The sequence below is a fragment of the Triticum aestivum genome, chromosome 3D, assembly GCF_018294505.1.
Source record: "Triticum aestivum cultivar Chinese Spring chromosome 3D, IWGSC CS RefSeq v2.1, whole genome shotgun sequence".
In the NCBI taxonomy this organism is placed as follows: domain Eukaryota; kingdom Viridiplantae; phylum Streptophyta; class Magnoliopsida; order Poales; family Poaceae; genus Triticum; species Triticum aestivum.
This window is the reverse complement of record NC_057802.1, coordinates 542,205,020-542,230,846: the sequence shown is the minus strand read 5'-3', so window position 1 is coordinate 542,230,846 and position 25,827 is coordinate 542,205,020. Positions and strand designations below refer to the sequence as shown.

General features: G+C 46.4%; 1 protein-coding gene across 1 annotated transcript in view; it reads left to right on the top strand.

Annotated features, from left to right (window-relative positions):
• The first annotated feature begins 3,209 nt into the window (after positions 1–3,209).
• LOC123080332 (MADS-box transcription factor 51) overlaps positions 3,210–25,827 on the top strand; it is a 32,799-nt gene continuing 10,181 nt past the window's right edge. Inside the window, exon 1 of the mRNA XM_044503243.1 lies at positions 3,210–3,586. Within this exon, the coding sequence (XP_044359178.1) occupies positions 3,402–3,586 (185 nt within the window). The 5' untranslated portion in view covers positions 3,210–3,401. The remainder of the gene's footprint in view (positions 3,587–25,827) is intronic.

Genomic DNA, 25,827 nt, shown 5'->3' with positions numbered 1-25,827 from the left:
TTTTGCACCCAGTTGGAGTAAGCTTGTTCTGCTGCCTGCCTAGTCTTGAACCCTCTATGGCTGCTATTGCTATACGACACCACTTGTGCACTGGCTTCTTCCCATGAACTGTAAACCCCTGGAGCCTTACCGATGAACACGGCATACCACTTGCCCTAGCAATGCACAAGAGCAAGAGTTGAAGCAGCAAATCAATGGAGCACACAAGTAGCAAGCAAAGTAGCAGACAAACAACAATGAAGCAGAAGAGAAGAAGTAAAGCATGCATGATCATACGGCATAGCAAGTTCTACCTAGCACTACCATGGTGTTATCCTACCACCACATCCAAAAGAGGGTGTCGTCCTACCACCGCAAGTTCACCATCATCGTGACGGGTTAGTATATACCACCTCACTAAAATATGCAGACCATCAAATAGTTTTCCAGCCCTAGCTACACAAAATGTACGTCGTCATCGTCGTCGTCGTCGCCACCGCCATCGCCGTCGGGGATCATGCATGCTCACACGCAGCACTACTCTAGTAGTAGTGCTTACCCAGCCAGCTCCTAAGCCACAGCACCCTGTGAGCGTCTGCCATGGCAACGAACCCAACACCCTGGGCCTTGTTGTCAAGCAGGTGGCTGAGAGCTGCCATGAGAGCCTCGTCGCTGAAGCCACCCTTGGTCATGACAGCGCCATACAGGTCAGGGTGGACGTCGAGGGGCTTGCACTCCTTGATGGTTGTTGCCACCTCCTTCACCGCCTCAGTCATGCTGCAAAAGACATTGATCTCCTCCTCCATCAGGCCTCCTCTCTTCCTCTTCCTATCATGGACGGGGTCAAAGGGCTTGTCGAAGGGCTTCTCGAAGGGCTTGTCAGGGCCATCAACGACCTCGACGTTCGGGGTCCCAGGGAATTCTGGCATGGGAGAACCAAGAGGCTCCTCCGAGCCCATGGCATGCTTCCCAGTTGCCTGCTGCATCTGGCTATAGTTCTGTATGGGTGTGTTAAGGAACTCAACGTCACTTGGGTGGTCCTAAGAATGAAACATAAGTGTTGTTAGTTGCAATTAGGAGTAGGCAATGGTGGACAGTATGAAAAGGAAGAGGGCTTTGAGATAACCACGACATGGCCGGCATAGTGCTCTGCCTCGAGAACTATGGAGCAAGTGTTCTCATCCCATGAGGCGCCGCTAAGGTCTCTCACCTTGGACACTTGGATCCATCGACCTCTCCACTTCCTCAAGTGGTTGTACACCTTGGTGGCGGACACCTCCTGCCCACAGAACTCGAACACCTGCTTCGCAATGGTGTTCAAGTGCACCTCCTTGAAGCCCTTGTGAGTCCTAACTCCACTAGAGATGAGCTCACACATTTTGTTCGGCACGAACGTGGACATGAACGACTGCCACTTCATGTTGTTCGACCTACCATCCTTCTTTGCCTTTGTTGTTGCTACCTTGAGTGCAGTGACAGCAGCAGCAGCAGCAGCGGTAGCATCAGAAGTTTGCTCAACGAGGCCATGGCTGCAGCTCGAGGACGAGGGGGAACAGTCGTAGAAGATCACCACCGGCCGGTGAAGGACCGCCGACGCCGCGGACCGCCGGCCGATGAAGATGCGCCGCTTACCTGCTCGTCGGTGCCGATGCGCGTCGGCGGGAAAGCTCGAAAGGGGGGAGAATGGTGGCGGGAGTTGCGGCGGTGAGGGAGGGGGCTAAATAGGGCGGACTCGGCGGGAGGTGAGCCGAAATCCTCCCGCCGATTTTTCGGCGACGCGAGCGAGCTCGCGCCATCTCCCTGGTCGCATGAGGAGAGAAGTGCGTCGCCCTCCCCTGCGTCGCTCAAGCCAGGCTCGCGAGCTACTGCCGGTTCGGGCGTTTCCCTTGGGCCTGGCCTAGAGGTGCTTTAAGGTTCATGCCATGCGGGCCGCACAGTAAACGTAGACAACCAAACGGGCCTCTTTCATCCCGCGCGGGACAGGCTGGGCCATATGCAGGCAAACAAACACGCCCTGAACGTTTCCAGCAAGCCAGGCCCAGAGGTGATTTAAGTTCCGTGCTATGTAGGCCCAACAGTATATGCAGCCAACCAAACATCCAATTTCCTTCTTGCGCGGGCTTGGTTGGGCCTCGTACAAGTAACCAAACACGCCCTAGGTGATCTGGTTGTAGATGCTCTAAACATCCCTTATCATCAATCAGTGAAAGTTGCCTGTTCCTTCTCAATCTTCACATCTCATGATTTGATAGACACTGGGTGGTCAATAGCAGGAGCACAGATTTTAAGTGGCAGTGTGATGGAGCTGTTAAGATGCGGCGTACAAGCAAATTTCTCCTGCTGCTTCTATCAGCACGGCAAAGCAAATTCGCCTGCTTTCATGCGTCACCATCACAGCTGCACCCACCAACGGTGCCGCCGCGCCGGGACCGTTTCGGATCGCATCTCCAACCTTTTTCATTGAGGTAACCTTTTTTTACTACTTGACTGCGCCGGGACCCAGTAGTAGTAGCAGAAACAAAAGGAAAGCCAGTGAGGCCGAGGACCACGCGATGCACAGCAGCCCTTGCCCTCCAGGGTATCCTTATCCTCGCAAAATTTAACTAGTTTCGGCTAAGTGCCCATGGCCCGCGCAGATATGTCGGCAGACCGAGCAGGCAGATATTTCGATCGAGCTGGAGCGCTCCGCGTGCACACATTCCAACCTGGCTCGCCCGTTCTTTTACAGCGTGGAGCCCGAGTGGATAAGGATGGGAGGAAGCGGTCGTGCAGCCCGTCCCTGTTCGTTTGAAATTGAAAGGGCCAGGTTCATCCCCCGCATTCCTAATCTGGAATTTACTAAGGTTGCCTGGCTCTGGATTAGTGAATTTTATAAGCAAAGCAGTGCCTCTTGGATTCTCTCTGTTGGGTACCAAACATGAGTGGAGCGGATTGAGAAATAGCAGTATCGTGCAATTTTTAATTAGGATATGTTTACATAAAGTATTGTTAGGCCAACGAAATGTAGTACATCCGTCAGTCATGTCATTGCCGAAAAATAATCAGTCGGGTCATTTTAATACGACTTGGCTGTGTGCGCGCAGCAATATGCGCGCAGCAGAAAGACCCAGGGGATACCGACGTTCTCGATTCCATACGGGGGACAGGCAGCTGCTTGGGAGCCCAAGATAAGGGGCCACGAGAGAGCCCCGTCTGAGGTGTACAGCAATCCGTCAATCACATGGACCCCACGTCACCCCGCGACCCGTCCCTCTCACGCCTCCTCGTCTCCCCCACGGTGGCCCGAGCCGGAGTTCCCCTCTCTGCCTCGCCCCGCGCCCGCCACACTCCCCAACCCCTACCAACCAGGAAGCGAGAAAAGAGAGAGGCGAGCGGCGGCCGGAGCAGCAGCGGGAGGAGGAGGCTAGCTTTCCCGGCGGGCAATGGCGCGGCGCGGGCGTGTGGAGCTGCGGCGGATCGAGGACCGGACGAGCCGCCAGGTGCGCTTCTCCAAGCGCCGCTCGGGGCTCTTCAAGAAGGCCTTCGAGCTCTCGCTCCTCTGCGACGCCGAGGTCGCGCTGCTCGTCTTCTCCCCCGCCGGAAAGCTCTACGAGTACTCCTCCTCCAGGTGCACGCTCGCCGCCGGCCGCTCGCCGCCACGCACTTTTTTTTTACCTACTCCAGTAACTTACTCCTCTGCAAGCTAGTAATCTGAATTCGCCTGATAGAATCCGCGGCGTGCGCTCGGTCGATTTTCTACGATTTCGCCTTAGCTTTCGTAACGGTAAAAGGCGGCTGCTCTGCGGGACGCACGCCATATGCTCGAGACAATCTCCGGCAGGCTTGCTTTCCACCTTGCACGAACCTGCTTAGCATCTTGGTTTTTTAAATCTGTGCACCACCTTGCATGAGCATGAGCAGGGGCATGTGTTCTGCTTTTGAGATGGCGTTTTGCTTCGTTCGAGGGAGAAGCGTGGTCTTGTACTGCGCCGGGGAAGCTTCTCTAATGGCGTGGACCGTGCGCTCGTATTCTTCCGCCTAGGACACCGAGCTTGTTGCCTTCTGCTGGCTCCTGCATGGTCAACCAACGCCTGCTGCCCGCATGGTGATTACGATTTTTGTTTGTGCGTCCTCTTTGACCGGTGACGAATTTCCCGTCGCCAGATGCCGACAGTGGAAGCACCTGAAGTTAACGTCAGGCCTATACTGTTGAGTTTAACACATGAAATTCGTTATACGGGAAGTATACACGCAACTTTTTACTTCTTTATTTATTTAGAAACACCGAGGATAAGTGGATAACGAGATGCATATGCACATTCGTACCCACTCTTTAAAACACTTCTTTTTCCGAAAGTTAGTCTATCCATAAACATTACCGAAAAAGGCTTTCGCCCCGCTTTTATATATAAAGCAAACCATCAAAGCCACAAGATCCAACAAATGTTCACACCGCACACGCACACAAAGATTGCAGACAAACAGAGTGCCAAAAGGATTCCGCTGAGGGCATAACTCAAGAAGCTCTTAATTAAAAAACAAAAAGAAAGGCGGCAGCACACAAGCCACAAAGATCAATGATGATGATGTTGATGTCGTCTCGATCCTGAGGGCGGCTAAGCGACCGCCAGAGCTGCAAATAGCCACACATTCCGAAAACCGCATTGATAGCACGTCGAATAGGAACACGTTGGATCACAAGTTTATTACGGACGGTCCAAAGCATCCAGGCGAGAACCCCGATTCCTAGCCACCTAATGTGGCGGACACGCTGCGGTGAGGTTTGGATTTCCTCAAAAAAGTCGGGGAAATTGTTGTGGCACCAACGTCCACCAACCACTTCGCAGAAGCAACTCCAAAGGAATTGTGCCGACAGACATGTGAAGAAGATGTGATTCGAGTCCTCCATGCTGCACAGGGGTCAGAGCCCATCTCCAGGGCCATTCCGCTTGAGCACCTCCACGCCAGAGGGCGCTCGGCCCCGGATCCATTGCCAGAGGAAAATCCGGATCTTCAGAGGTAGTCTAATCGCCTAGATCTGAACTAGGGGCGCAGTGGCAAGGCAACTGCAATGGCCCGATAAAGGGATTTGGTTGATAACCGGCCCGAGGGCTCCAAATGCCAGGAAATGTGATCACTCAGTTGGTCCACGTCTTGAGACTGCAACACGATGCACTCAAGGAGATCCTCCCATGCGGCAAGTTCCGAGAGCCCAAATGGCCTCCGGAACGCGAGACACCCTAAGTCAATAAGGGCCATCTCGATGGAGATCCTAGGTTCGACCGCGATGGCGAACAAGTCTGGGAATAGGGCGGCGAAGGGGCGATCCCCAACCCATCTGTCAAACCAGAAAAGGTAGTCTCCCCCGACCCTGCCGCGATGGAGGTCCCGATGCAGATGACCGGGAGTAACTGGATGATGGACTGCCAAAACTGCAAGCTGCCAGTCCGCTGACAAAAGGCAAGTGGTTGTCCATGGAGATATTTGTTCCGGATGATGTCAAGCCAAAGGCCGCCCTCCCCATTCGCTATCCGCCACAACCAACGAGTTAGCAAGGCAATGTTCATGCGTCTGGAGGACATGATCCCGATCCCGCCTTGGTCACGAGGCTTGCAGATGTCGGGCCAGTGAACCATATGACACTTTTTCTTATCGCCGTCGCTAGCCCAGAAGAAATGCGCTTGATACTTGGCGATCCTGTGGTGGAGGGCCTCATGGAGGCTATAGAAGCTCATGATGTACAAAAGTAAGTTGTAGAATGAAGAGTTGATGAGCATAGTCCGGGTCGCCTTGGACAGCCAACGGCCCTGCCAAGGTTCAACGCGGTGTTGGAGCTTAGTCACTGCGGGATGAAGATCCGCCAGGTAAAGCCGGGAGTCACTAATGGGTATCCCGAGGTACGACGTCAGGAAGGAGCCCAGCTGGCAATTGAGGCGTTCAGCAATGCTCTGGCGCTCGGTAGGCGAGTAACCCGACACCATGACTTCACTCTTGTCGAAGTTGACCGCGAGACCCGACATCTGCTGAAAGCATAGGAGCAAGAATTTCACATCCATCAAACATTATGACAGTACAAAGAACACAATAAGTAACAATAATTATAACTATGTCCGTAGATCACCTAGTGGCAATTACAAGCACTGGAGCGAGGCAAAGGCACCTAGTTGTAGTAGACAGTCAACAAGTCGTCCTGCTATGACTCTAGAGGACCAGCTCACCAGAACACGAACCGCCGCCTATAAACAAAAGTATAGATCGGAAGGATACAACCAGTAGACACATAAACATAGACGAGCGAAGACTGGTCCACCCGGATCCACTGAAGACAAACACCGACTGAATCCTATGAGATCCACTGGATACACACCTCCACACGCCCTCCGACGACGAGGACACACGGCCAGGACTGGGGCTAGGCAGGGAGAACATTATTCCATCTTAAGGGAGTCGCCGCCACCCCGCCTTCCTATGTAGGACATAAAGCTAAACAGACTAAAAAACACCTAAAAACGAAGTATAAAACACCTACTCCAATAGGTAAATTTGCAGGGTCACTGCTCATCTTCTTTTGTGCAGTGTAACCAAAACATAATTCTGCATAGAACAAAATTTGTGAAAGACAACTAACATAAGATAGTAATTGATTGATTAAATGCATGTACATAAAAATATCATGCCTAAGTCCAATCCATTGCAAACACAATAGCTAGGGTGTGGACATATGCGGCCACTAGCTGGCCTGATTTATTTCGTATCCACGGACGATCTTCTTATGTGGTGACATTGCCCACAAAACCTACTGCTGACTAACCGCCTGTTCATTGTATGCAGCGTAGCTAAAAATTGATCTACATATAAAAGACATGGTTAACTGATTTCAAATCGAATGCAAGCAAACTTGGTTATTAATAAGTAATCGGATGACTTAGTTAACCTTAAAATATGATGACTAGTGCAATGAAGAAGTCATTTGTACATACTCCAATCCTATTTGTTTTTGTGTGCAATGCAACTAAAATATAATACACCCTGTGATATACATAAATGTTAAGATCACAAACATGATATTTATTTGTTTGATGTATTTTGTCAAGAAGATCATACCCAACTTAGGCAGTGGTGCCATGAGGACAGACATCATTCAAATTTGTCCAAATCATGTTTGTCATTTCCCGAGTGTCCTTTCAATTACTCAAGGGAAAGCAATGCATTTTGCTAACTCTCCCGACTTCTCCAAGAAGTATGTGGTGGAGGCAAACCTAATGGACTATGTTGGTTTCTTCTATTGTTGTGATCCAACAAAATCGTTCTCACGAAACCTCAAATCCAGAGCCAGTTTTTGTATGTAATGGAACTAAAAAATGAATATCTATTTTAAGAGAATGCATGTCATTTAGTTTTCAGCTAGACTAGTAATTAATTTAGCGTCAGACAACATAATAAACCTTAAATTTCTACATCAAAGACATAACTGCATTGGCTAGCATGTTAAAGAATTTAAGTTATTCTTCAACGCATAGGTATGCCTGAAGGTTATAACTTTCATCATCGGTCTACGGGCTAGTGCAACACCATAATTTAACTCTAATCCTAAAAAAACGTCTATAAGCACCAACTAACAATACAAAAAAAATCTATAAGCATACATCAACTATCCCTACAAAAATTCATTGTCGCGAAGGCCGTAACACTTGCGAGTTACGCTGCCGTACTGGATCTGCCACCGTTGCGGATGAGCAGATTTGATGCCCCCCTACCATGCGGATGGGTCGTTCTGTCACCGTGCTACCATGAATCGGTGGAGGAATTGGTTATTGGCGATCACCAGCGAAGAAGCGCAAAAAATGTGGCATGCTTAGCAAGGTGAATGTTGCGACGATGGTGCTAGAGGTTGGCCCTGGATCGTGCAAGGGAAGGAAACTAGATGAAAAATGACTAACGTGGTGCATGAGAACCCATTCACAAGGCGAAGGGAAAGATTGTGCCCTGAGGTACTCACAAACCGCATACACTCTCTAGAGGGAAACCACCTGCGCTGGTGTGAAATTAAAGGATATTTATAGTGCCGATCGCCTCCAATCTTTCATGCAAGCGGTTTCAAAATTCTAACCGCCTCCTGCTCTCCCTATAACAAGAATAACCACCTTCCATGGGGGTATGATAGGTTGCTTCGATCTCTTGGGCCACAAGTGCTTTCAGGGGCCACTACTAATGGTCGTTGAAAGGATCGATGCGGTCGACTTGAAGGGTGGGTCGTGAATAGGAGACAACAAATTTTAAGCTTAATTACCAATTTTACATAATTGTGGTTGAAGTAGGATCTCTAGATATGCAACTAGATGAACACAACCTACATGTCAAGCAAGCTGAAAGCAAAGTAAGCTAGCCAATAAACTAATTAGCAAGCCCACAAGCAAACAAAGCAAAGGAAAGTGCGTGAAAGATTAACCAGAAGTGAGTCGGGAATGTAGATTTTATCTCGCAGTTCACACTTCCTTGGGTAAGTGCTAATCTCTGTTGGAGCGGTGCCAGAATGAAGGCTCCAGAACACCACCGGGTGGCTCGCCATATTCCCTCGAGCACCCCCAACCGATAAGCCTTGAATCACTTAGGGTGGGTCTTAAAGGCGACCATCACTTATTTACATACGTCTCCGGAGCACAACACACGTAAGGAAAATTCCATATGAACCGCTACCACCTAGGCACCGAAGCTCCAAGAGTAACAAGTGTTGGTGAACTAGTTGGGGAAACACAAATCGGTTTGGTGAAAGTGCAGATCGAGTGAACTTCTTCCAATCCCCAAGTAATCGAGTGTTTGGGTGGAGGGAATGGACGATATCAAGCTTTTAGGGTTTGGGGAATGTTGCAGCAACTTGAACAATGGTTAGGTTGAGAGGTGGAAGAAGGGGGATTTTATACTTGTCGCCCCCCTAAGGTCAAAAGAGCCATTGCCCCGCTGGGGGCTCCGGGTACTCGAGGTTAAGGCCCGGGCACCTGGACGACTCAGAGGTGAAACACCTGGAGAAGATCGGGCACCCGGAGTATGCAAAGAGGTTGCCCTCCCTCCGGGCACCCGGGTCAACCACAGTCACGTGCTTTCTTCTCGGGTTTCCCTAATTTCGCCGAAGGCTAGTGGGGAAGGTAATGTATATGATGATATGGATTTCCCCAACACTCTCAACATCACAACCCCTCTTAATATTGTGGCTTTCCTATGACTAATAAACCGGAAAACTTCAGAGCCTTTGTGAGCCATCGCCTTTTTCTCACTGATGTTCGTAGACAATCACCAACAGTCCAGTATCTTGAGATAATCTTGACAAACGACATTAGATCCCACTAATCTTATTGCCATCAACACCAAAACAGTAATTGAGAGACAATGCACCTTCATCAATTTTTTTACTAGTGATGAGACAGAAAAAAAATCAAACGTTTGGTTGCAAAAGCCAATTAGAGAAAGACACTCCTTAGCACGTTCTGTCACCTACTTCAGGGAAAATGCCAAAATTTTCACTCCATCTCTTTCGCGACTCACCTCCGTGAAACAACAATTCCCCTTCCCACTCCATTTTCTCCCTACATGCTAGGAATAGTGGGGTTCCTCCCTTACCCACCAACTGCCATGAACAATCCTTCCCGCCATCGACCGTCGGAGTTTGACATCAACTACCATGGCCACCCGTCGGAGTTTGCCGTCGGCCATCGTAGCCACCTGGCGAAGTTCGCTCGAGCTTTTTCGGAGTTCATCGGAGCCACAACCAATCACCGAACCCTATTTGGAGTTTGTTGTTCGTTGTTCACCATTTTTTCTTTATCTTCTTTAATTCAATATAGAGAAAAACATGAGATATGGAGGAGATTATAGGGGAGATGGTTGGAGTGCACAACAAACGGGTCGCCGAAGTAAGGAGTCCCCCCCCTAAAAGGGGTGTAGAGGACATATTTAGGAGAGGCGGGTGCCATGCTCTTAGAGCTCATTTTGTATGGTGCTAAATGTGTTTGTTTTGAAAAGTAGCTATAAAAACACAAAGTTTGCAGGCAAACATTACATTAGGTAAGAATTGTTTAGCCAGTGAGGTTTATCAATGTAGAGTGAGTCACAAGCCTACAAAAATAGTAGCCATCCATCAGGCATTCGTTAAAATGTAATTTTTTGATACAAAATCTTTGTATTGAATATATAAAGAAAATAACAAGAGTATGTAAAATTTCTTGTTTATTTCGCTTCTTGTTTGGTTGATACACTATGGTAAACTAATTCCATAACATGTTTTGAAAAGGTTGCATAAAAACTACGAGCCAAACAATAAAATAAGCCAAAACTACTTATGCAATTAGGATTAACATGACCCAATCTCATGCCAAATACAATGTCATATGAGAATATCTTGTGATACCACATTCTTTTGTGACACTACACCTAAGTCACCATTGTGCTGCCATGCGGCGGTAACACATAAGATGTATCACCATATATTCACTAAGTCACACAATCTCGAAATAGTATCCATCTAGTTGTAATACCTAATATGATTAACTCAGATCAGAAGTTGTTTAAGAAATGGAGACTCTTCAACAATAAGTTTATTAAATTATATATACTATTTTATGTTTAGTTCCAATTACTAAATTGTCACTAGCTGGACTTATTTTGAAATTTACTACGAGCAAGTAGGTGCGGAAGTAAGGAAAAGTTGGTTAGTCAAATATATTAATAGAAAAACTCGTTAGCCAAATGAGGTTATCATAATCCACAACATTGCCAATTTTCCGAGAGGTCCTTCATGTACCTATACACATACATACACATATATCGAACTTCAGTATAGAGTACTCATCATGTTACTTTTGTATAGCTTTGTTCTTAACTTCATAACTTTGGTTAACTTATTAAAAATTGCAAGAATTGTCAGATATCTTTAGTGACCAACTTAATATGCAATGAGCCCAATAGAGTAAGGTTTAAATTGTGAAATATCCATTTGCAAACACACAAAAGTACTCCTGATCAAATACATTGGACAATAATGTAAAATATTTGCAAGTAGCAAGAGAAACTTTTAGTCAACATAAGTGTCAGTAAACACAATGAGCTTAATCTGATATATAGTCGCCATCTAGCAAGTTTTACCATGATTGATAAACGCCCCCCGACCCCATTTTTTGATATAGACGTCTAGACAGTCTACATGGATCATAATCCGAATTAGACTCCAACCCCGAAGTGTTGGAAATAAATCACTCATCTTTTCTCTCCGTCTCTCTCTCTCTCTCTCACACACACACACACACACAACATTACAATTCCACAAGCTATTTGGTGACTTGTTGCCTCACATAGCTAAAGTCTTTTTTTCATTTTGGTGTTGCGATAACTGCAACCGATTGGGTGTTCCCCTTATTTATAGCTGTAAGGAACCAGTACAGAACCACCTTCACATTAGCATCGCATCATCGATCTGTCCGGAGATGATTGTCAAAGCCAACCGCCCCTTGTCCTCATCAACCTCGTTGCACATGAGCTCTTGCTTCAACAATGCCCCATGCATCGCTGTTCTCATGTGGTACTTTATCCTCATTGCATCAAAGCGAGAATCGCCTTCCCCCGCATCAAAGCATGCCACAGGAGCCAGCGTCGGACCCTTGGTTGGGTCCATTCACCGCAAGGGAGGCAAAGCTGTCACGGGCCCGCGAGAAGCGAGGGCAATGGGAAAAGAGGAAGGGGGAAGATTGTGCCCTTCCCCCATGACGACCCACCTTTTATAGGCGAACGAGAACCCAATCGCTGGCCTCGAAGCAATGATCCGCCTTTTATATGAGAACAAAAACCCAACCGTCGCCCGAAGCAATGCTACAAGACAAGACTCGATACGACTCCTCATAAAGGCGACATGAAATCAACTAGTTATGGGTGCACCTATCAGGCGATTCGCTTACCCCAAGTGCAACGAATCGCCACCCTGCCCACAAGATCGACATTGAACTAAAGGATCTTGACGACATAGGATCCCCGACACACCCAAGGGAGGCCCCTCTCGCCTTATGAAGACCAACACAAGCTAGCCCCTCAGGCCAACATGGTTGCGCCTCGACAGCGAGGTCCCTAGCCGATACTCATCGGGTGCACACCCGAAACAACCATTCGAGGCGGTGGAGGTTGAAGGTTAAGTTCCCGCGACCCTCCCTCACAAATTCCCACAACCACATTGATGCCTTGATATAGGATGAGCCTATTTGGCAGCGCATAACATGTTTGTGGGAAGACGCCTCCATGTTACGCTCCGAAGGAACGTGGGATACTACTAACAAATAGGCCAAGATCCCATACCACCATGGATGAATTCACTAAGGAGGCCCCCGAAAGAAAAATCCCCAAATTTGGTTCCCATACCCAAAGGCCTTATAACCTCAAGACAGAAAGGACGGGCTGACCTCGGATTCCCGAGAGGAGCTCCTTCCTAGAGGATAGGTAAGGTGGGAAAAAGGATAAGGGGATACCCTGGACAAGAGGCGGGTGGGGGGAGATCCTATAAAGAAAATTCGAAGACAAGGACATTCCTCCCTTGCTACCTCCATGACCGCCCCGACTTTCCCAAGGAGACTCGGGAGGCGCCTAAGGAAATTCTAACAAGTCCCGAGTAAACTACACAGGAGGAGATCACCTAACACTCGGGGGCTACTGACGAGGTCACAACGCAAGGATGACAGGGCTCAGCCCTTGATGCCATGGATGACCTTTTTCGGGATGGTGGTCCTCTCCTCCTAGATACAGAGGACTCCCGCATCACCCTGCCCCGAAAGGAGCCAAGACGATGCTACCTGAGTAGTCGACCCTGGGCCCATCCTAGGGACCATAATGCAACGCTAGTCCCACCAGTTTATAAGGCGGAGCTAGGGACCTGTGAAGGGGATGAGCCTTCTTCTATAAGAAGCACTCTAGTAATCATGAGAGAGATAACTTATTGGAATAGAGAAAAATAACAAAGGCAAGAGTAGGGTATTATTACCTCCCTCAAGGAGGGCCCGAACCTGTGTAAATTGTCTCTAACGTCCCATCTACCATTCCAACCTCCCCTTCACGTGCTCATCCGAACAATCTAGCCGTCTCCTTGACGTCGTTGTCGGAACGAAACTCCGATAGACTTTAACCCTGCTCCCGAGATGGCTGTGAAACTGCTCGTTGAGGGGCTTAACACCTTGGATCTAGGAAAAGCATTAACCTTGAATCTCCTACTGAATTTTTCTATTGCTCGGATGGCCCTTTCTCCCGATGGTTTTCGTGGCAAAGAAGGCCAAAGCCAGGAAGAAGGGGAAGAGCGGCTAAAAGAAGCAGCCATGACCGTTCGCATCAGAAGGGTCAGTGACCTTGGAGACCGTGTCATCGATCCATAAGGAGCACTCTAATAAGCCAAAGAATGTCGTTAGGTCGCAGAGGCCAAGTAGACCGAGATCTTTTTTGGGCTAGATAAGGTGTCGGATCGTCAAGTTTCCCATCAGCTGATAGGGAACAAAGAAGCAGGGACCTTCATCCATTCATGAAAAGCTAAGAAGTGGGAGGGTGCGTCCCCCTTGCCCCCCTCTTGAATACAATCGGCCAAGAACCCCTATTGTAGCTCTCCAACTCACACCATGGGGCTAGGCCGACTCTGACAAGTGGTACGTCGTGCATTAAACTCACAAGCATAATCTCAAAAAATTTGCACCTACATTGAGGTAGTTCGAACAGAGTGAAGCGTTACAAAAAGAGTCCAAGAGTTGGCGATAGCTAAGGTGGATACATAATTAGGAAACAACACCAACCCTTTTTTGAACTACATTCTGGTCCATATATTATTCAGGAGGCTCGGCTTCCTACGTGTCTAGAAAGCAATACAAGGTTGTCGAAAGGCGATTGTTGGCCATTATTGACTTCCCAATTGCAGCTACCAAATGATCGGACACCGCCATCATCTTTGATCAAGAGAACAACCCCGAAAACTCAATTCAGTCCAGGTGTTTCCCTTTAGTCTCACCCAAGTGATAGCTAATTAAATCCTCGCCCATGTGCTCATTGACGGAAGGATTTCACCTGGCGTCACTTTCAGTTGCACACTGGACGGCCAATAAATGCCAAGGTTGTCAATCAAGCTGGGTAGCCAGTTCTTCCAATGATTCTTGTAATGAAGTATGTGGATCTTCTGCCGAACATATCAGACATGTTACCTTGTCCATTTCTTTCACCATTGTGCGCAATTTGCTCACTGAGAAGGTGCTCTTCGATGGTCATGGACTTCAAGACAACATTCAACCACATACTTGGACGATTGACACTCAAATTCATGGTCATGCCCAACTATGCATACTCTTGCATCAAGATCCCTATGCTGAATGGGGTCACCATTGTCTGGGGATGCATGAAGGCCATCATCAGTTGCGATAAGAAGAGCCTTGACATGGCGACCAATGATCTTGATAGACTCAAAGATTGAGTTGTGTGACTCAAGGTTGACTAAGGTGGACCTCAGGGAATCAAACCTGGCCCTGAGTCAACTATGTTGAAAAAGAAGATTTGAAGGCCTTGGGACAGAGTTAATAAAATCGAGCACACCCTTAGCACAACTAAGGCATAGCTTTCTGTCACCAGGGCACCGCCTTCATACACACTTCTGGCAAGGTCAGGACCCAAGCCTATTTTTCTGTCGAACTCTAGTGCACATTCCATTGTGTTGAGTAACTGTGAAGCTTGGTTGAACAATGGCTGCTAAACAATACCAATACTTTAATTTTTTTGGTCCCGTCAGCAAAAATGCAGTTAAGGAGTTGGACTTGATTGTCGAACGTTTTTCCAAATTCTAAAATATGCTAGTGGAGTTGGGAGTTGATAAATGAGCAGTGGAGTTGAGAATTCAGAGGAGCAGAGGGTTGCCTAATAGGTTCTTAATTGGGAGGGCATCAGTTTTACTTAATATTATGCGAGGGGCCATTCTACTTCTACCATATAACATGCACATGAGTAAAGTAACATGAATAAATCCACCTGACATTCTTGGGGTGATCTCCATCACCATGGTTCCACTTCTTCGTGATGATCTCCATCTGTATGGTCCATGTACAATGTGCCTCCAAGTACTAATACAAGTTGTTACCCCTAATAGTTAGTAATAAATTACATAGCAAAATGGATTCATCACAAGTTGACACACAGGTCGTTAACACAATTAATGATAGCTCATTGGCTTTAGCCTGGGTGACGTACTCATGACTCGCATGTCATGAAAAATACACACATGCATCACATACATAATGGGCCATACCATACACATCAATCCTGCAAAAACAAATTATGCATAGCATCACATTATATCGTATTATGTGAATCCACAACTCTTTAGGGCGTCCTACGATATAAAAGGAGCTTTCAAAAGTGGTTTAGAGGGGCATCGACCCTTGCTAGAGTCGAACGACTAGCGTCCTCCCTCATGGCACCCCGACGACCGACATTGGTTGACAAGGATTGACGGAGCAGAGCACCTTGTGGGTTTGACAACGGTCAAAACCACAATGAAGAATGCATATCCAATCTATGCCTTGACCATGTTATTCTTCACATGGTAAATCATATTTGTCGGTTTCATCATATATCGATATTGTTCTAATTCGACCAATCAATTGATATTTGCATGCAGCGAGCTATGGCGTTTAAACCCAACTAAGACTCTTTGGAGCTCTTGTAGAACTCGATCTCATGATCACGATAAATCTTTGTTTCGATTCAACGAACCGTTTTGATCTTCACCCGTGGCAGATAATTTTACGCTTCATAGTCTAGCTCGATAGTGAATCCAACTTGTAGGGGTATGTGGTGTTACGTGTGGTGTTGGTGTTACGACGTTAACATCACAATCATGGAAACGAAACCAGTAATCCATCAATGAACACCATGTATAATTGATCACATTAACCAATGCAAAAGGTTATATACATACCACTATATGTATGTAACTTGAATGTAAAACTTAAGAAAATTGGCTATGAGACCACCATAAGAAAACGGGTTCGGCTATACTAGTGTAGACCAAACATCCTACCGCGCAAACCAGGAACATGGTGTAGTTATAGATCATGAATTTATCACTAGACACGCTTACCCATATCCGAAGTAGAGTCGATGTAGTGAAGTCATATTACTGTCTTCCTCTCACAGTTCCCTTCTATTGTTCGTCCAAGCGTTAGAGCTGCAACGCCTCCAAGGTATCCACACGTCCAGGGAAGAACGCCACTCGCCCATATTGCTAGATCTGAACGGGCAACTTTGGGCATTGGACAAGTGACAGCTTGGTTTAAAGAATTCAGAACTGGCTAACCCTAAAAGGCACACAACTTCTCCTTATATGGGCTTCTATGTTAGAGGCCCATAAGGACTCAGTACCTGACCTAATTTGGATCATAATCCGAGTTAGGATCTACCCTTAAGTGATCAACCCTATAAGTTCATGCATGCTTGGACATGACATGAGTATTACTCGACCGCAAGTTGGCAGTTGCCCCTATCAGGATGTGCCAACTCCCAAACATGCACGTAAAGATCATATCAGATGAACCTTGGCAACGTTAAATACTTGCCACTCTCTCTGCTTCACAGTATTGGCCAAGCTCGGGATCGACCGCTCTTTCTTGACCACATGACTCAAAATCCATTACTAGGTTAACTTTTTTAAACGTAAATAGCACGACCATGCATTTTGATCCAATGACCCGAGGGGCCTAGATCTCTCTCTCTCTCTCTCTCTCTCATTACAGAGAGTGGAGAATCTCATCTTCCATGACCATGCCTCAGAACATGCTATATGCCAAACAAGAAAAGTAATCTCTATAACTAAGCAATAATGGATTAGTGTTTCGTAAACCCTAAGTAAGTCACTACACATCTGAAGTACATGAGACAATCTTAGATCTAAGGACATAGTTTACTCATTGTAAAAGACAACTGGAAAGCACTCATGCTTCTCTCTTGTTTGGTCTTTCCCACCCAAGTTCCTTAACATGCATGTGTTGTATATTATTGGTTCAACATCTCTACATCCACGACATGCGAAACATGGTCATCAACCAATACATGTGCTAGTGTAAGTTTAATATGTTTCCTCACATGATCTCTGAATAGGGACTAATTTAGAATAATCATTTAAGAATATAGTTTCACAAGCAAGTCACATACTTGCCAATCAATACAAATGATAGTATTCCAGGATTATTTAATAAATCATGGATATAGAAATATAATCATCTCTATGGCATATTTCTAACATACAATCCACATGACCCTCAAGTTACCACAAAAGTCTGCAATTTATGTTGAGCTTTATGCACTAACCAACACAACCAAAAGTCCAAACTGATGGAAAGAGCTAGGCAATCCACATATACACTTCAACACCCCCTCTGACGTGTGGCGCTAGAAGTCAACACGTGAGTAGAATCAGAGGTGTGGCTTAAGAGGCCTAACATGGACACGGAAGGGGTAGCAACATTTTTTGGATAAATTGTGAAAGCCAGGACTTGAACTAAGACCTTAGGCTTTGATACTATGTTAAGCTTCATGCGATAGCCAACGCAACCAAACCTCTGAACTGATGAAATTCTACCAAAACTCACAAAGAAAATGTCTTGTATGTTAGGTGAATAGATACAAGTTCTAACATCAGTATCCACGAAGTCAACACCCATTGTTGTTTGATACTGTCCTTCTGTCATAACAGTCATGCGAAGTAGCATACCCTTATACATACAACATTTCCAACAAACAACATGTAGTATGAACAGGTTAACATCATTAATCAAGCACTTCATGTAATTAATTAGTGCACATGAAGCTAACCACATTTCTTCATCATATGATTCCTCAGAAGCTAACCACATTACTCTATAAAATCACAATCATAACCATTGTAGGTCATTTCAAATCCATTTGAAGAACTCACTAGTCCTCAAGAATGTTACTCATACATTAAGATTTCTATTTTTAGAACTATGCATTAAGATTTCACATGACAATATGACCACTTTTCTCGATACTTCAACCAATCGAGTTACACTAACCATCCAACAACATAGGCATATCCTCTTGACTAAATACTCACTGCGCCAATTCGATGTGCTGATAATAATAAAATACAATAGATCTATAAAACACAATTATCCCAATTACTCATGGTAATAAAATCTAGTCAATAAATTATCTAAAATGACCCTATATCCATGGAAAGACCCCATAGTGAACTTTCATGAGGAACATTTATCATTGGAAAAAGGCTTAGGCTAGGGAGAGTGTGTCAAAATAAGGCCTCTCTCGGTGCCCTACATTTGGTGCCATCTCTTAGACTTTCACATTAACTTTTTTGTCTACATAGGGATGATGATGAGGAGAGAGGATGATGTTTCACCTCTTGCACTGTTTTCTTTGCCTCCATATCAAATTTGTCTATGTAACGGGTAACTAATAAGGAGAGGATGATGTCGCATATCATCTTAGATATTGTCTAGATATCCAATGCGGATAGATCATTCTATCACCCAATTAGATTCGTGCAAGCTCAATAAAAAGTGGTGTTTACCTATAAGATGTCTACATTAAGCCTATTCTTTGTGTCTAGCAGGTGTTATAAGTTTTGTGCTTGGCAATTGAGCAAATGCATAGATGATGCTATGATACTTGATTTTGCCTAAATATGACATGTAGTTATTGTTTATACACTATAATATATATTGCAAAATGTTTTGGTGCATGTCTAATGAACACAAATATTTTCTACATGTAAATACATGTATATTTAGAAGAATTTTTTGAAAGTGAGAGTTATAGATTTAGTACATAATTTGTAGCAAGTAAACTTTACATTATGAATTGAAAATAGCCGAATGCATCGGAAATTGTTTGACCTTGTTAATACTTCAATTATGGACTGGATGTCACTTTGTAGTCGTTTCAAAATCTTTTATGGAAATTGTTTAAAAGGAATGTCATGCGCAAAGATGTATTACAATAGCATGTAATGATCTGATTGCTGGTTGGTGAGTTTTATGGTAATGTGATTTCTAAAGTTTGATGGTTCATTTGCATTTCTTGGCCTAACTTGGTTTTAAAAGGTGTCATAGGAAATTCTACGCGATAAATATTCTCTCAAGTGGAAATTGCTGCAACAACAGGATTTACAGGAACTTTGCTTCGTATTGTCTTGATGGTGCCTACAATGATATATAATTATCATGTTATACGAATATTCTTTGTTCGCGTGATTCTTTCATATATAGACACTTGATTTTGTTTGAACATTTTTCCTTTGTAAACTAACATTTCAAGTGAATATTGCAATTTTTAGTACTTCAGTGTGAACTCCTTTCATATTTGAAGTTTAATTTCGTAAGATTTTCTTTTTACTTGGTTGAAAATAACTTTAGTGATACATACAAAATTTTAATATATTCTACCTTATAAAGAGTCACCCGAGTGTATCTATGCTTTTCAATATTGGCCACAAAGTAAACTTTTAATAATATATGAAGAATTAGCTGTTTTATAAAAGAGAATATATGGTGTTGCACTAATTTTCACTCCCTTCACCAAATTTCATTTTAATATAATTAAGTGTTATTTTTTTCATGTATTTCTATGCATTCATAAAAATACGAATCTATTGATTAGGAAAGATAAAGCTTTTATTGGGTTTTGTCTCCAAGCCTGCATATTTAAAGCTAAACTTTAGTCTTTTATATGGAGAAATTTCAGTGTTAGGATATATTGTGTTGATGAAATGTTATGGTTTTCCTTAGCAATTCTAGTCTATATATTCTTATAATCTAGTGTAGACTTTGATCCAAACTTCAGTCGGTAACTTGACAAGACATTGTGATGTTTAAGGTGTACTTTTGGTCATTTAACTCATGTCTTGATTTAGGTTGTCAGTTCGACTCATATCTTGTGGCAAACTTTATTCTTACGCCAAGCCCCTCCACCAAATGATTCTATCTCATGTACCCATTCTCACATATCATATTTTGTGTTTTTACTCCTTTCATCTTGAATACTCTCATGTCTTTGACACTAGAACCTTTTTTGTTGTTCATGATTGTGGCGTCCAAAATATATATATGATGAAACTGTTAGAGTTATAATATAAGTCATGTATACCCCTTTGTATTTATCCCGTAGTATAAGGGGTTTCCTGCATATGTACCACACCTGTACATGTATATATATCGGCCTATGGCCTCATGGGAATACAAGTTGCTTATTCCTAACATGGTATTAGAGCTCTAGGGTTTCTTTTTCGCACGCCGCAACTCGTGCTAGATCCCGGCTGCCCTGTTCCGATCCGGCCGAAGCATCCTCGCCCGAAGGTCTCCTCGTCACGCGCCGTGTACCCCGCTCGATCTGCCTGTCAGCGTGCTGCGTTCACCCGTGGATCCGGCCGCTGCCCTCCTGATCTACCCGCTCTCCTCCCGCAGGAGTCTGGCTTGTCCAGCAGCCGGCGCCTGTCAGATCGATCCGCTGCTTGTACGTCCGCTCGTGGGATCCAGTCGCCGCCCGTGCAAGCTAGCTCCTGTTTGGCCGTGTATGTGCTGATGCCTTGACGTTGTGCTAGTGTGCTGCTCCCGCACTGCTTTGGCTTCACGTGGTGAATCTCCAGTGCCTGCTGCATCTCTCGCCGGCGACTCCTGCAGGCCCGTGGTCTCCCGTGGTCTTCCGCCTGCCGTCGGGTCTCTTCAAAAAAAAAATGTCTGCTGCGTCGGGCTATGTTGTTGTCCCTCGCTGTCCGGTGATCTTCGATGGTACTAACTACACCGAGTTCGCTGGCTTCATGCGCATTCACATGCGTGGCATCCGTCTCTGGGGCGTTCTTTCTGGCGAGGTCTGCTGTCCGCCCCGTCCGGTTCCTCCGGTGGCCCCTACTCCGCCGACTCCCCTGGTTCTTCCTCCGGATGCTAATCAGGCCGCCAAGGATGCGGCTAAGATTGCTTATGAGGCTGCTGATCGTGCCTATGATGAGAGGGCTTTGGCTTATGAGGAGGCTCTTCAGACGTATCATGGTGCTTTGTCTGTTTACACCCAGTGGCTTGATGATGATGCTCGTGCTGCAGCTGTTCTCACTGCTAGTGTTCTGCCTCAGTTTGCTTCTGAGTTTCTGGGTCTTCCTACTGTCTTCCAGATGTGGACCTGTCTTCGTCAGCGCTATGAGCCCTCTGGTGATGCCTTATACCTTTCTGTGGTTCGTCAGGAGCATGCTCTTCAGCAGGGTGACTCTACTGTTGATGACTTTTATGCACAGAGTTCTGCCATCTGGCGCCAGCTTGATTCTCTCCGCAGTGCTGGTTGTCGTACTTGCCCTTGCTGCCAGGCTGTCCAGGCCGATTTGGAGTTTCATCGTGTCTACGAGTTCCTGTCTCGGCTCCGTAAGGAGTTTGAGCCCCGGCGTGCTCAGTTGCTTGCTCGTGGCCGTATTTCTCTCATGGAGGCGCTTTCAGAGATTCGTGCTGAGGAGACTCGCCTACGTGGTGCTGGTTTGCTGGAGGCTCCCTCTGTGCTCGCTACTCGGGTTTCTTCCACTCCACCTGCTGCACCGCCCCATTCTCGCTCGAGTGCTCCGCCGCTCTTGCCCACTCCTTCTGGAGGCTCAGGTCGCCCCCGTTCACATTGTGACTACTGCAACAATGATGGTCATATTGAGTCCCAGTGCTACACCAAGCGGAAACACCTGCGCAAGGCGCGATCATCAGGGACTGCGTCATCTCCCTCGCCAGCTTCAGCCATTGCTTTGACTGAGCAGGATATTCTGAGACTTAAGCGTCTGCTCGCGGCTTCAGGTTCTTCCTCGACGGGTACTGTTGGTTCTGTGACTGATGCTTCCCGCACTGAGCACCCGCCCTCTACACAGTCAGGTACATTCCCATGGGTTCTGGACTCTGGAGCTTCTTTTCATATGTCTTCTCATTCTTCCGCTTTGTCCTCTCTTCGCTCGCTGGATTCTCCTGTTCATGTCTTCACTGCTGATGGTACTCCACTTTCTGTTGCTAGTAGAGGCCATCTTTCCACTCCTTTATTCTGTTCCTGATGTTGCTCATGTTCCTCGCCTTACCATGAATCTGTTTTCTGCCGGTCAACTTACTGATTCTGGTTGTCGTGTCATCCTTGATGTTGACTCTTGTTCTGTCCAGGATCGTCGCACGCACACTCTGGTTGGGGCTGGCCCTCGCCGCCGTGATTCTCAGGGTCTTTGGGAGTTGGACTGGCTTCATGTTCCTTCCGCTGCCACCACCATCGCCAGTCCCTCCGCGGCTGTCGCCTCTGTTACTGGTTCCTTCAAGCAGTGGCATCATCGACTTGGTCATCTGTGTGGTTCTCGGTTATCGTCTTTAGTTCGTCGAGGTCTTCTGGGGTCTGTCTCAGGAGATGTCTCTTTAGAGTGTCAGGGTTGTCGTCTTGGCAAGCAGATTCAGTTACCATATTCCCATAGTGAGTCAGTGTCTAAGCGTCCTTTCGATTTAGTCCATTCTGATGTATGGGGTCCGGCTCCTTTCGCTTCGAAAGGTGGTCATAAATACTATATTATTTTCATCGATGATTTTTCTCGTTACACATGGCTTTATTTCATGACTTCACGTAGTGAGGTGTTATCTATTTATAAGCGTTTTGCTGCCATGGTTCATACTCAGTTCTCTTCACCCATTCGTGTTTTTCGTGCTGACTCCGCTGGTGAGTATATCTCTAAGATGTTGCGTGGTGTCCTTGCTGAGCAGGGTACTCTTGCCCAGTTCTCTTGTCCTGGTGCTCATGCTCAGAATGGCGTGTCTGAGCGCAAGCATCGTCACCTTCTTGAGACGGCTCGTGCTATGATGATCGCCGCCTCTCTTCCGCCTCATTTTTGGGCCGAGGCTATCTCCACTTCCGTCTATCTCATCAACCTTCAGCCATCTGCTGCTTTGCAGGGTGGTGTTCCTTTTGAGCGTCTGTTTGATCGCTCTCCCGATTATTCGATGCTCCGCTTGTTTGGTTGTGTTTGCTATGTTCTTCTTGCCCCTCGCGAACGCACCAAACTGACCGCTCAGTCTGTTGAGTGTCTTCTTAGGCTACAGTGATGAGCATAAGGGCTATCGTTGTTGGGATCCTGTCGGTCGTCGGATGCGTATCTCTCGAGATGTGACTTTTGATGAGTCTCGTCCTTTTTACCCACGCCCATCTTCCTCGGTCTTTTCAGTGGAGGATATCTCTTTTCTCACTTTTCCTGACTCCCCTATCACTCCCGCCGCGCCTGTGCCTATTCGTCCCACTCCCTCTGCTTCTCCACCCCTCGTCGATTCCCCGCCACCATCTTCCCCGGTCTCCTCACCTAGCATGTCACTGGATTCTACACCTTCATCTCCGGTGACTTCTTCGTCGCCACCCCCTGATTCTACCTTGGCGATTCCTCCTTCTCTTGTTCCATCTCTTCCTCAGCATTACACTCGTCGTTCACGACCTGTGGATGCTTCCTTGGATGAGTCGTCCTCTTCCTCTCAGCCTACTTATGGCTTGCGTTCTCGTCCTCGTCCGCCTATTGATCGCTTTGGATTTCCCACCGCTGGTGCTGCTGTTCTTGAGCCGACTTCTTACCGTCAGGCTGTTGTTCATCCTGAATGGCAGTTTGCGATGGCGGAGGAGATTGCTGCTCTTGAACGCACTGGTACCTGGGATCTTGTTTCTCTTCCTCCCGGAGTCCGTCCCATCACTTGTAAGTGGGTCTACAAGGTTAAGACTCGCTCCGATGGTTCTCTTGAGCGTCACAAAGCTCGTCTCGTGGCTCGTGGTTTTCAGCAGGAGCATGGTCGTGATTATGACGAGACTTTTGCTCCTGTGGCCCATATGACCACTATTCGTACACTTCTTGCCGTTGCCTCTGCACGCCACTGGTCTATATCTCAGCTTGATGTTAAGAATGCTTTTCTTAATGGTGAGCTGCGTGAGGAGGTGTACATGCAGCCACCACCTGGGTATTCTGTTCCTGATGGCATGGTGTGTCGTCTTCGTCGCTCTCTCTATGGCCTTAAGCAAGCCCCTCGCGCCTGGTTTGAGCGTTTTGCTTTTGTGGTCACTACTGCTGGTTTTTCAGCAAGTGCTCATGATCCCGCATTGTTTATTCACCTTTCTCCTCGTGGCCGGACTCTTCTTCTTCTCTATGTTGATGATATGGTCATCACTGGGGATGACCCCGAGTATATTGCCTTTGTAAAGGCCCGTCTTAGTGAGCAGTTTCTTATGTCTGATCTTGGACCTCTTCGCTATTTTCTTGGGATTGAAGTCTCTTCTACCTCTGATGGCTTTTTTATATCCCAGGAAAAGTATATCCAGGATCTTCTTGCTCGTGCTGCTCTTTCTGACGAGCGCACTGTTGAGACTCCTATGGAGCTCAATGTTCACCTTCGTGCTACTGATGGTGATCCTCTCCCTGACCCGACGCGTTATCGTCATCTCGTTGGCAGTCTTGTCTATCTAGCTGTCACTCGTCCGGACATCTCTTATCCGGTTCGTATTCTGAGTCAGTTTGTTTCTGCTCCCACATCGGTTCATTATAGTCATCTCCTTCGTGTTCTCCGATATCTTCAGGGCACGATTTCTCACCGTCTCTTCTTTCCTAGCTCCAGTTCTTTACAGCTTCAGGCCTATGCGGATGCTACGTGGGCTAGTGATCCTTTTGATCGCCGTTCGCTTTCTGCTTACTGTGTTTTTCTTGGCGGTTCTCTCATTGCCTGGAAGACGAAGAAACAGATTGCAATTTCCCGTTCGAGTGCTGAGGCTGAGTTGCGAGCTATGGCTCTTTTGACGGCAGAGGTGACTTGGTTACGGTGGTTACTTCAGGACTTTGGTGTTTCTGTCACTACACCGACTATGCTCTTATCTGACAGTACAGGTGCTATTAGCATTGCGCGCGATCCTGTGAAGCATGAGCTCACCAAGCATATTGGTGTTGATGCTTTCTATGTGCGCGCTGCTGTGCAGGATCAGGTCGTTGCTCTTCAGTATGTGCCTTCCGAGTTACAGTTGGCGGATTTCCTGACGAAGGCCCAGACTAGAGCACAACATGGCTTTTGTCTCTCCAAACTCAGTGTTGTTCCTCCACCATGAGTTTGAGGGGGGGTGTTAGAGTTATAATATAAGTCATGTATACCCCTTTGTATTTATCCCGTAGTATAAGGGGTTTCCTGCATATGTACCACACCTGTACATGTATATATATCGGCCTATGGCCTCATGGGAATACAAGTTGCTTATTCCTAACAGAAACCACCTCAAAGCCCCCGAGTTGTAGTCACCCATGTCATCATGGCGCCCTTCCTCTTCTCAAGTCATCTAGTTTTGCCATAATTCTTGCTTTGTCATAATTCTTATGCTTTCATGTCCTCTCCTTCAATGCTCAAGGGATCCATAATGACGCATGGTACAATAAGGTGAAGAGGTCCCTGAGTTGCAGCTACCCACCTGGTCATGGTCTCCCCCCTCTTCTCTAGTATGCTAGTGTACACATTCACCAGGTTGTCTGGGCACACCGACAATCAAAGGAGCCAATGGGCAACCTGAGTCCGTAGGTTACGAGGGCCTTGGGGAGTGAGATGGTTTTTGGTGTAATGCCACTTCAATTATATTTTTTTGAGGAACTTGGTTTATCCTCGTGGAAATGGCCTAGTTTATGAGGCCTAAACCCAACTCAAGTCCTAATGGGTATGGATTGGCACAATGCTTCCTTTCTGAAGCAAACATTACCTATTAGCACTCAGACTTACAAACAAACAAATGCCTGGAGGTATATAAAAAGGAATTTAATTTCTGCCAAATGTGGACCTACCTTGGGTCATG